The 13,422-nt window shown below is 39.0% G+C and overlaps 1 protein-coding gene across 5 annotated transcripts in view; it reads left to right on the top strand.

Annotated features, from left to right (window-relative positions):
* The window catches only part of grm8a (glutamate receptor, metabotropic 8a), a 264,665-nt gene that overhangs the window by 1,736 nt on the left and 249,507 nt on the right, over positions 1-13,422 (top strand). For 2 of the 5 annotated variants that reach the window (XM_087247588.1, XM_087247586.1), the window contains exons 2-3: positions 729-830; positions 2,273-3,042. In XM_087247588.1, coding sequence (XP_087103714.1) covers positions 2,536-3,042 — 507 coding nt within the window. In that variant the 5' untranslated portion in view covers positions 729-830; positions 2,273-2,535. 5 annotated transcript variants of the gene reach the window in all.

The following is a 13,422-nucleotide window of genomic DNA, read 5'->3' on the forward strand; positions in this document are numbered from 1 at the left end:
GTGAATGGAGCCGTATAAGGCAGAGCAGGACGTCATTTGGAATCAATACAGAGTCATTATAGCAGAATGGAGATATTGGAGCAGAATAGAGTGCGGTGAATGTTATCTTAATGGTAATATAAAGCTCACAGTAGGAGCCAGGGATACTGATGAGATCTGTCCTGCGTGATCGGTAGTGCCTGGGTTTGTGTGGGAATTTCAGTGGCATTTGTGGCTCACCAGGAGAGCAAAATCACATTCACAAGTGTGCGATGGACTTCCTTTATGTTGTGGAGTGATGCTCTTGGCGCATGGAGGCGGCAGATTGCGCAGCATGTGTCTTTCGGAAGCGCAAAGCAGTGCGTAAATGCGCTGGGTGCGCGTAATGAAACGACGGCTCTCCACTGTAAAGTGGACATGTGGAGGTGTTTCACGAGAGGAGCTCTCTGTCTGGGCTTTCTGACATGTTTCAGGTGCTTGGTGTGTGCCAAAAGCACTGAAAATTAGCTGCCTTCTTTTTAAAGGTTGCTGTGTTTTGGCTAAAAGGAAGGAAAAGCAGTTTTGATGTTGGGTATAGGAAGTTGGAGGATGTCAATGGAAGTGCAGATGAGATCTTACCTTCTTTTAAACCACCATATAGTAAAGTATTTGAATTATTTAGTTGTGGCTATTGTAAAAGTGCTATGGTAACAACAATAGTCACATAAACAAATCTGTATAAACCAATACTGTTTTACTGCATTCTATAGGGCAGGGGTGTCCAATCTTGGTCCTGGAGGGCTGGTGTCCTGGAGAGTTTATCTTCAACCCTAACCAAACACACCTGAACCATCTAATCAAGCTCTTACTAGGTATACTAGACACTTCCTGGTAGTTGTGTTGAAGCAATTTGGAGCTAAACTATGCAGGACAGCAGCCCTCCAGGACTGAGTTTGGACACTCCTACACTCTCAGAAACAAAGGTACGAGAGCTGTCACTGGGGTGGTACCTTTTCGAAAGGTACACATTTGTACTTGAAGGGTCCATATTGGTACCTCAAAAGTATATATTAGTACCTACAAATTTTAAGAGGAACACTTTTGTACTTTTTAGGTACCAACATGTACCCTCAAGGTATTAATATGGACTTTTTAGGTACAAATTTGTACCTTTTGAAAAGGTACCACCCCAATGACAATTCGCTTACCTTTATTTGTGAGAGTGTATAAATTATAAATTACTAATTATAATAATTATGACTAATTATAATAAAACACCAGTTTTTTATAGTATATAAAGTATACTATAGTGTTTAATACAGTTTATCAGTAAGAAAAGGCAGCTGTATTTACATATTAGAGTAGCAAGGAGTAGTGATTTAATGAATCTCCCCACCCCCAAATTTTCATCCTATATAACTTTAAGAACACGATTTATATTGTGTTTATGTTAAATGTGTAATATCTATAAACTTTAAAGGGATAATTCATCAAAAAATGACAATTATGTCATCATTTACTCACCTTTGACTTGTTCAATAACATTGTTTTGTTCTATTGAACAGCAGAAAAACTAGTACTATGGAAGTCTATGGTTATCAGTTTCCAACATTTTTTAAAATCTGCTTTTAGGTTTAAAAGAAAAGCTCAAACTTGTTTTGGAATAATTATATGATTACCGAATTTACAATTTACAATCTCTTTTAAGGCCTGGTTTCGCAGACAGGGTTAGGCCATAGTTCATTTCGTACATGTAAGGATTTTGATCATTGCTGGTGTACTTAAGACATGTAAATGTCTTTCAGTGGCTTTTCAATGTCTTTTCAGAATAGGCTTAATCCTTGTCTATATAATAATTATTGTCTCTTTGCATCTGCCCAAATTTCCATCTCTGTTCATCTTGGCCAAAAAAAAAAAAAAAAAAAAAAAAAAAAAAAAAAAAAAACGGGTGTAAAAAATATTTTTTCAATAACTCACCTTGATTACTCTCTGTTCCACTCCAGTCCACAAAGCCAAACTGTAAGAATCATCCTGAATGCTCCATTATATGCAAACAGTCAGATTTCCTCTCGCTGGGAAATATCTTTGGCTGGCTATGCAAATGTGAGGTGCATCTTTTTTCTTTTTTTTTGCATTCAATGAGGCAGAAATGAAAGACCACACAGAGCTCCAAATGACTGTGTGATGTAATTTCCTCCCTGTCAAGATGTCCGTGTGTTTGATGAGTTTGCTTTGTTGCTTGCATACATTGTGTCTGATTCATGTTTGATTTCTCTTTGTGCAGCCACTCATGCAATGTTTTCTTTTGCTTTAGATGCGTTTGAAGATGTGAGACGGTCGCAGCTCGGATGTTAAAAGGGACTTGTTTACTTCCTATCTAACACTTTTGAGAGTCTCCTTAAATCACCTGCTGCCGGTCACATGACGCACCACTGTGGCAACCTAAATGGCCGGGGTGCTTGGCTTCAGCTTTGAAACGGCCATGGATTTTCCTGTCCACCTACTTCCCCATTAGTCCCACCAATTGGAATCTGTATCCATTCGCTTCTTCAGATTTTCCCCAACAACTCTGTGGATATGGATCTTGTGTGCTTAAGCCGGACTCAATACCAGTTGCTTGTCTTTCTCTGCTACTGGTTTCCAGTCTCCCTCCAGAAGCTGGAGACGCCACCGATTGAGTATGCCCACTCTATCCGTCTGGATGGCGATATTATCCTGGGCGGCCTGTTTCCGGTTCATTCTCGGGGTGAGCGTGGGGTTCCTTGTGGAGAGTTAAAGAAGGAGAAAGGCATCCACCGATTAGAGGCAATGCTGTTTGCCATTGACCTCATCAATAAAGACCCAGATCTACTGCCCAATGTGACATTAGGTGCCCGAATTCTGGACACCTGCTCGCGGGACACTTACGCTCTGGAGCAGTCTCTTACCTTTGTGCAAGCTCTCATTGAGCGCGACGGTTCGGATGTACGCTGTGCCAATGGAGATCAGCCCATATTCGCCAAACCCGACAAAATTGTTGGCGTCATCGGTGCAGCTGCCAGCTCGGTCTCCATCATGGTCGCCAACATCTTGAGGCTTTTTAAGGTAGGCAGACTCAACTTATTCTTCTGGGAATTGGTAGAGCGGTGCATCTTCTAATTGTTGTCAGTGATTGATGTTGCATAGTGTTGTGGATAACAATCTCAGTTGAGAATCGAAAGTTGTGGGTTGAAGCCCTACCTCAAGATTGGCTCAAACTTGCCAGGGATCTAATTTTGACTTTCTAAGGTGTGGGAGGTGTAGGGAATCCTATAGCTGCTGTGGATGATGGTTACAGTGCAATATTGAGGTTAACAGTGCGAAAGGGTGTAGGCTGTAACCTAAAACGGATTGAGGCTCATATTTCCAGTCATCGATCTTCATTATTTTGATAAAAGTTGTAAAACTTGACGTAAGAAGGCCACAGAAAAGCCTTGCATTTACACAACCTGGAAATTACACAGCATCTCTACTTGTTGTAAATGACAGTTAATGTAGTAGTTGATCTGGGTTAGGCACTAAAAAGTTGTGAGCTGAAAATTAAATCCCTGTCATGTTGGTCAAGTTCAACAGAATTGTTGGGTCATGTTGGTCAACATTATGATGTTCGAGGTAAGCAAGATCACATAAAAGGTCTAACCTTGCATTTCTACCAGAAAGACTTTAGGAGGCAGATAAACGTATGAACATTTATTCTGAATTGTTTGCATGAATGTGAATTCGTTAAGGTCCTTTCATAAAGTTCTTTGGCGTAAAACCTCGTCTATAGTGCAGAACTCTGGATGAGCTGGCAGATCCTGCCTGAGGATGAAGGCAGAGCGAAGCCAACCCCCTGAGTGGAGACGAGGCCGACCTGGTGGTGGTGGTGATGGGGAGGATGGAGGGAAACTTCCGCTACGTCACCTGAATACAGCGAAACAGAATGTTTAGATGGGCTTATATACATGGCTTGCTTGGTTGTTATAGGCTGACGAGATAATTATTATAAATAACGTGACATCTCAGTCTTTCTGGTAGAACTATCGCTAAAGCTTTCATTTCTGGGGCCTGGGACTGGGGCAGCATCTGTAGCTGATGTGAATGATGATTAGAGTATGGATTATTTAGGTTAAAACAAAACCTACAGCTCAATCCATGTTATTTTTGACAAGTTGAACTAAATTTTGGAGACATCGTAGAAGATTTCTATCCATCCTGCTGGCCAAAATGATGATGATGCTCTTTGAGGTAAGAAAGGTCAAATAAAAAGTCTAAACTTTGCCAGATACCTGGAATGGGGCAGCATTTGTATCTGGTGTTAATGATGCTTAAAGCACAGTGTAGTAGATAACAATCTAAGATTGACACTTAAACATTGTGAACTAAATTCCTTCAAACGAATCCTTGTCATGTTTGCTAAGTTTGACACAATTGCTGGTGTTATAGCTGATTTAACTTCATGTTGGTTTATATAATGTCCAAACTTGCATTGGGAACCTGGGAATGGGGAAGTGTCTGTAGAATGACAAGTGTAAAGATTAACAGTCGGTGTTGGGAATGTTAAAGGTGTACAATGTAAGGCTGAAACCTGCTGTTGAATCCATGTTTTGTTTGCCAAGTTGGACAAAATTGTTAAAGTCATCATGGCAGATTGACATCCATCATGTTTGGCAACATAATCATGCTACTTGAGGTAAGAAAGATCACATATAAGATCAAACCTTTAATTTCTGGGGTCTAGGAATGGAGCGGTGTCTATAGCTGTTGCGAATGATGTTAAAATGTAGTGTAAAGGTTACAAATCTGGGCTGAGCTCTGAAATTATGAAGGCAAAATCATTCAGCTCATATTTGCCAGGTTCAACAAAATAATTAGGGTCATCAAGCTCAGTGGTTCTCAAAGTGGGGATTGGGATCCCCCTGAGGGAAAGAGGGGTCGCCAGGTGATTTCCAAAATATATTTATTTTTATTAAACCATAAGAATTACCATATTTTATCCTTAACCTACTGAAGAGAAAAAATCGTAGCTTATAGTTACTAGTTGTATTGGATTGCGACCCCTGGGGTAATTACATTATATTAAAGACACAGCAATAGCGTCAGATGCAGCAGATTGATTTTATAACACCAGGTTAAACTTTCTGGCCCATTTACAGCTCTCACATGCATTAAAAAAATTAAACCAAGAATAGACTTGGGTCTATTGGTGTGTGTGTGTGCCATTGCATGCAAGATGTCCGTAATTATAACCACTTTAGAGGATATTGGGGGTCACGAGTCACTGGCATTGTTATTTTGGGAGTCGTGGGCTGAAAAGTTTGGAAACCCCCGATCAAGCTGAATGTGTCCAAATCATGTTATGATGCTCTTTGAGGAAAGAAGGGTCACATAAAAGGTCAACCTTGGGTTTCTGGGGCCTGGGTTTGGAGAAGTGATTGTTAAATTGGGGTTTACTACAGAGTAACGCTTATCAATATGGGTTGGGCATTGAAAACATGTAGGCTGAACCCTTAATACCAGACCACATTTACCAAGTTTGTTTGGATCTTTATAACCAATGTGTCTCTGTTGTGTTTGCCAAAATCATGAAGCTCCCTAAGGTAAATATGGTCTCATAAGAAGTTCAACCTGTTTTCTGGTCTGGTTCGGCATCGATAGTTGTTGGAAATGCAAGTTATAATATAGAGTAGGAATTGGGAGCCAAAACGTTCTAGGTAAAAATAGCACAAGAAGCAATCCAATGCCATTGTATCCTTGAGCCGAGTGCTTAACCACAAGATCCAGAGGGACACTTAGTATGTGCAAGTTTGTTTTGATTAGTTTCTGCTTTCTCACTTTCAAGTCTTTTCCAGTATTTCTCTGAAGCACACAATGTCTTCTTAACCACGGCTGACCTCACATAACTCTAAGTACAGTTGTTTGAAATGTATTTTGACAGACTGAGTGCGCATGTAATCTTAAACGCATCTTAGGGCAGGATGTTTTTCGGGAAAAACGATGCTGCCCAAACTCTATTATAATTTAAATGTACGTCTTGTTACCCAGCAGGAAGATCACTATTTCTGGCCAGATTCGCCAGTGAAATGAACTCCGGCAGTTTGCTGTGCTTGTCTGGGGAAATTAAGACAACCAGGGGGCTTTTTCATTGTCATTATTTATGTATGCAAACAGCTAAAGTTCAGCAGTGACAACCTGTTACAATCGAGCGCTTCCGGTAAGAACATTACCTCTAGGAGCTGGAATGGGCGGTGTACAGTATATCCTGTGGGGAGTTATATACATGTCTGCATGCTGAAGTTCAAGCGGCCTCTTGACAACAATAGATTTTTTCACTCGGTCATGTTTAATAAGTGGTCTGAATAACACTTCTGGCCGACTGCTCATTGTAGTTGTCATAGGAACAACTCACGGTCATCCTGCGCCAATTAATGACACAATGTTAATGAAACTCTCTGCTGTTTATGCCACACTCATTAGCTGACCATGATTTGACTGATTGATGTAGACACGCCGCGCCGAAGCGACCCATCCGCGGTAAATGACGCATGTCCCATATTGCAAGCACAGATCTTTTTCTGTAACACAGTGTCAGCTGCCAGACTTTGCTATCGGGAAGCAATCATGCTAAACACGATTGGAAGAGACGTTGTCTTGGGTGTTGTGCATGTAGATTAGATGTGCATGGGATTGTGTGTGCACTTTCTTTTGTAAGAGAACATTGCCATTTGAAGACCTATGAAATGTTGTGAGATAGAAAAAAGGAGCACTTGACTGAACGTCATTGAATGTGACATGGATGAGTGAGAGTAGTCCCATACATCAACAATACCTCATAAATATTCACAAGGCTCTATAGCCTTATCCGTTTGGCGTTTTTCAGAAGCATTGGCTGCAATTCCAGCATTATAGATGTGACATTTGCTGTAAAAAACAGTATATGTTAACATTATATTGGAACATCTCTTTATATTTTCCAAAACAACTAACCACAGAGTTGTGCAACCCAGGCTTATTCTGATTATGTACCCCTATATACCTTTCTGGAGAGAGCAAAATACGTCCCAGGAGCTACGTTATTTAGCAGTTTTTGTTTTCGCAAATCCACAAGAGGCTGCTGGAGATCTCAGATTTCTTTTGCAAGTGCCATTCGTGCCTGCTGTTCTCACATAAATCCATCAGAAGCCGTCGTTGATTGACTGACAGAATGACCAAACGACTGACCCACTCTCCCCCTTCCCTGAACCCAACCGATATTGTTTACAAAAGCACCGATTGACCAGCGCCCACCAACTTCCCTAAACCAAACTGACAGTGTTTTTAAAAGCAATCCCGAAAAAGAAAAGCCCCCTGATTTTTTTTTTCCAGATTTTACCACATTCTCACCCTGTTATTTACTTGTTTATTCTATTTTTTAAGCTTTAGTTTTTCGTGCTTTCTGGAACCGTTCTTCACCGGACTTGAACCCTATTGTCGTGGTCAAATCCACTCTGCATCTCAAGTCCGCAGTCATGCATGTCGGGCTAACAACGGAAAAGCTGTCCAGATGGAGGTAATCGGTCAGCTGGTACGCGAGAAAAGGAATGGCATCATACTGCTTCGTTGCATTTGTTTTAAGCTGCGGTCACACTAGAGTTTGAGCGTGCGAAATTCTGTCGTACATTGCTGCGAAAAAAGGCGGGAAAAAACAAGATGATTAGACATTTAAAAAAGTAAGCGATTAGTCCATTTTTTTAATTTCTGTCCAGAGAGGTCATGTTTTGATCTTCGATTTGTCTCACGCAATCATGTAATGCGATTTCGCAGGTCAGAGTTCACCAACGCAGCGAACTGAGAAGCTTTTCTCGTGAGTTTGCGTTTCCGGTCTAACGCATTTGCGTGCATATGAATGAAAGTCTATGGGGAGAAACATGCAGTGTGATCACAGCTATAAAGATGAAATGCAGCCATACATAGCTCTGGCTATATAATTATCCAGAAATGTACATAGGGCTACATTTTCAGAATAAACCTATGTTGAAGTTGTGTGATCGGAAAAATATCAATCTGATATTTTATATTTTAAATGAGGAAAATAAACATGCGTTGTGGATGTGACCAAAAAAAGCATGCGAGTTTGAAGTATACAACATGCATTGTAGAAATTCTGTGAATTAAAGCACACAACCTAAAAGAAACAATGCTAATCCAAAGGATGAGAGTTGGCTCTCTATAGATAAAAAACATAATTGATTTTATTTATTTTGCATTTATGAGGAAAAAAGCTTGGTTATGGCTGTTGCGTCTCTCGGTTATGGATATGACAGATGTAAAAAAGGCACTTGTGCTGTGACTTTGGTAAATCAGATATAAGTGTTAAATATAAGACATTTTGAGTATTTTTACGCTACTACTACTACTATTACTAATAATAATACCTTTTATTTATAGGCGCCTTTCAGAGCACTCAAGGACACCTTACAGTATGTCTCTAAAATGCAAAACCAGCAAATAATGAACAAAGGGTTTCACTGTTTAGTTTTTTTCATGGCAAAGTTGACATTTGCATGGCATTGCTCGAAAGTATATTTGCCTTCTTGTCTCCGCAAAAGAGTTTCCAGAGTTATGGACTGTGGCTCATTTAAAGTAGATGCAATCTGACACTTGGCATCACAAATGCTTTCATTGCCTACTGTGAGTGTGCCAAAAGATCAGACCAATTATCTAAGGATCAATGCTGTGGAAGTCTCAAAGTTATTAAAAACGCGACAGTGCGTTCACAAAAAAATAGCCCTGAGTTAAATTAAAGTGATAAAAAAGAGACCTTTGCTCATTTATGGATTGTTGTACATAGAGATTCTGTTTTTATGATTAGTGAGTAGATTTGGATGAAATGGTTTGCCACATTTATGCATGCAATTACATGTTAAATTCATATTAATTGTATATCTTTGTAGTTTGCATGCCTGCTTTATACGAAATTGTGGCGAAAACTGTAAAGATGGCTTTTGTCTCTGAAAACCCTTGTTTGTAAATGGGAATTGAAGTAGACCTGCTAATATGAGATGTTCTTGAAAAATTTGAGCGCCAACATCCCCGTAAACAGGGGCTGATGCCAACGCGCCGTGATTCAGAATGGGACAGATGGAGTTCCCCTGTTCAGGTAATCGCTACAGCATTAGCATGCCTAGCGAGAGGAGGGCCACAGGCTGTTAGTCCCCTGATTTCCATTCCTCTGACGGTCTCAGCGCACTGCAGGTGCAATTCAGATGCAATTCATCGGGGAGGTGATTTATCAGGGCAGCCCTGCAGGTGAGGTCTCGCCACATGAGATTTCTGAGGACTATGAAGTGCCTCACTTTGCTGAGCGAAAGAGGGAGAGCTCATACATGAACTCGCATGCATATAATGGTGTGGCGTACTGTAATACAGTTGAAGTCAGAAATATTCGCCCTCCTGTGAATTTCTTTGTCGAATATTTCCCAAATGATGTTTAACAGAAGGGCGGCATGGTCGCACAGTGGGTAGCATTGTCGCCTCACAGCAAGAAGGTTGCTGGTTCGAGCCTTGGCTGGGTCAGTTGGCAGCTAAATTGTCCGTAGTGTATGTGTGTGAATTTTTTGATGGGTGTTTCCCATTGATTGCAGCTGGAAGGACATTCGCTGCATAAAACATGTTGGATAAGTTGGCGGTTCATTCTGCTGTGGCGGCCCCTGATAAATAAAGGGTCTAAGCCGAAAAGAAAATAAATGACTGTTTAACAGAGCTAGGAAATATCACAGTATTTCCTATAATATTTTTTCTTCTGAAGAAAGTCTTATGCACTTATAAATGCACTTATTTACTCACTAAATATTGACGGATGTGCATATCATGTCTATATTGCGTCGGTCAGTGTAATAGATGTCATTTGGACGTGTGTTGCGCAGTGGGAAAGTAGTGTACGCGCTAATAAAGCACAGTGAGAGTTGCTTTCTTCTGCCTGCATTGGCAGGAACCTCATCAGTGACTGATTTGAAGTGCTTCGGCACACAAGTACTGCTATTTGCACAATGATATTATAGCACTTCGTAATGTTGTTTCTGTAGTGTGTAATATATCTGTGCATGTATACGATCTGCAGAGTTACACAGCTGATATTTCATTTTCTACAATAGGGATTTACTGCGTCACGGTGGCACAGTGGGTAGCACGATCGCCTCACAGCAAGGTCACTGGTTCGAGCCCCCAGCTAGGTCAGTTGGCCTTTCTGTGGGGAGTTTGCATGTTCTCCCCATGTTGGTTTCCTTCGGGTTCTCCCTCACAGTCCAGACATGCGCTATAGGTGAATTGAATAAGCTAAAGTGGCTGTGTGTGAATGTAAAAGTGTATGTGGTGCTTCCCGGTGTACACAGGCATCTGCTGTGTAAAGCATATGCTGGATAAGTTGGCGGTTCATTCCGCTGTGGTGACCCCTGATTAATAAAGGGACTAAGCTGAAAAGAAAATGAATGAATGAATAGGGATTAATCCTGTCTAACAGAGAACACTGATCCAGATGTTGTCAACATTAGTTTATTTGAAATATTAGCAAAATTCACAGCCAAACAAGAGCTGTTGTTTGACCAGCGTTGCCATGCTTTTTCAAGCAGCGAGAACAAGTATACTACATAGAAATGTCCTTCTGGCATGCCCTCTTATAAATAAGATCATATAACCTCTTTAAAATAAAACTAAATATGTTAAATATCAATATTTGTTTTACTGAGCCTTTTGGAACACATTCTGGGATTGCATTAGCCTTTAAAATTGGCCAAAGGAATGTAACTGGGACCATTTAGCACCATGATTTGATGTCTTAAAAGGCTCCCTATGTAGACAGCTCAATCGCTTTTGAAACAAATGACTAAACTCCCATTCTGCCATCAGGGCTGGTGGGACGGTGGGTTTCGCTCTTAATTAAGATGTTTGTTATGGCTTTGATGAACCTCACGAGTGCTGCGGCATTTCATTGCTGCCTGTTCTTATTTATTTAACAATATTTAGCAATATTGCGTTCGTTTGGCAAACAATCGGCATGCATATTCATGAGCTCGGGCCCCAACACTCGGCATTCATTGTGCATTCAGACTGTACTTTTTCCTCGAATCTCTTTCAAGATGGGCTTAAATAATAATGACTTTGTTCTGACTGTACAGAACGATTCATTCATTTTGTAATACAAAAGCCACAGAGAATAGGATTTGTGTTGTAACACTTCATGTAAACAACATGCTTTTATTAGAGGAGTTTAAGCTTATTAAATGTGCACATGCTTTGTGGGAATTTCTGTAAAGTTTAAAAGAAAGAGGTTTTATTTATTTTTGAAGGGTCTTGAATTGGATTTTTAAAAACTATTTTGTAGATTCTGTGTGTTGTTTTCTGGTATTTTGTTATATCATGTAATTTATATTTAAATTATATTATTAATATTGTTATATGTGCAAATACCCAGAGACAAATATTTTATGTCTAGCAAATTTCTAGACAGCACTCTCTGGTGTAGTGGCATCTTAAACATACAGCGAAAGATATCCAGAGCAACATACGCATTTTACATGCGTAAAAAAATGTAGACGGGGCCCTTTGGTATATTTGTAAATTTGTTTCTCAGTAAATAGGTGATGCATTTTGGTGCATTTAGATTTATTAAACAGATAAATTTATTAAAACAATATTTTAGTCACCAAAAATATTTATAAAAGATAATACAGTTAAATTCAAGCTAAATATTGCAAAAATAAATTTCAACCCACCAAATTTCAACTAAATTAATATTAAACTTGTTTAGTACTTGTTGAGTACAATAGTTTGTATTCAATACTTTATTATTATTATTATTATTATAATTTTCCAACTTCCATATTTGCAATGCCTGTATTTTGGCATTGTTTGCTGTCCACTTAGAATCCAACATGAAAATCAATGTTTTCTTTATTCGCATCGATTGTTTTGAAATTCAAATGTCATTAACATGCCTGTGTTTTAATTTCTGTAATAAATGTGGCTGTCAAGCCAGGATCTTGATGGTTTATTGAGGGTATGTTGTTTACATGAAGAAACCTGTGTTACAAGTAAAACACATATTTGAATAAACAATTATATTTTGAATTTAAATAGTTTTTGTCTTGCGTTTACATTCATTTTACATTTAAATAGCCAAAATGAAAAGTTTCAGTCTTTTAAATGTGATTAATCCAATAAATTTAAACAAAAAATGTGATAAATTAGTTATTTTTTTGACAGCACGTGTATATATATATATATATATATATATATATATATATATATATATATATATATATATATATATATATATAATATATATATATATATATATATACACACACACACACACACACACACACACACACACACACACACACACACACACACACACACTTTTAGAAAGTAGACTTTATTATTATGTAATATTATTTAAAAATGTATATGTTATTTTATAATAAAGTGTTAGAATAGAGTTCTTAACATCATCAAATGATTGTTGTTGTAAATGTGCACATCATGCATAAACTTAATTCAATTATAATTGGCTTTTGTAAATTGCGCTAAAAATATACATCAATCATGATTATTTCCACAGCCCCTTTTCATCTATTAAATGCTATTATTATTGTTATTATTTTACATTTTTATAAAGACTGCCAGGACCACATTGTGCCAGAAATAAAACTTTATAACTCGCTTTTAGCAAAGACTTTCAGCCTTTTATCTTAGCTGTGAGCAAAAAGGGCTCTGGCTGGTTTTTGACAGCGATGTGCAAAATACGGCTGGATCAATAGAGCGTCAGTCATAATTGTGCCCAAACACACCAACCTTTGAGCTTCTGAAAGCTTGATTCAATTACAAGCCACAGGCATTGAGATTACTTGTTTATCCAGTAGCAACACGTCGTCCGTCCATTCAGCCACAGCGGCTTTTACTCAAGGTTCTGCTGTGGATGTGAGAGAACAAAGGTAAAAAAAATCACGTCACATTCACGCTGAGAGCTAAATTGGCGAGTGTAAATGTTTTTTTTTATGCATTCGCTCCGCATCTCAGTTTGAAGTTAAAGAGAAAGACTAATGTGTCGCGTTTCGACGGGAACAGCGCGTGAATTATGAATCGATTTTGTGCTTCATTACTCCAGAAAGACAACAATTAGATTAAAACGTAATTAAACAACAGATGCACATTATGTTGGGTTGAGTCAGCGAGTCTGTTATCGTTAGTTTCGGTGTGTTTATGGAAAGGTCAGACTCGACATCGCTCCTCCGTGGCTTATTTAGACCACCAAATGCATAAATCACTCGCCTGGCACTGCGCTGTAATGGATTGTGTAATGAAGTTGGCATTTTCATAAAGTATTTTTGTTTAGTTTTTTTCTTTTATCGAAGCAGCACTCTTAAGTTAATTTCAGCAGATGGGTTTTCTTGCACGCTGAAAATCACTGGCATCGACGCATGAGGCCAA

The sequence above is a fragment of the Danio rerio genome, chromosome 4, assembly GCF_052040795.2.
Source record: "Danio rerio strain M-AB ecotype USA chromosome 4, GRCz13ab, whole genome shotgun sequence".
Lineage (NCBI taxonomy): Eukaryota > Metazoa > Chordata > Actinopteri > Cypriniformes > Danionidae > Danio > Danio rerio.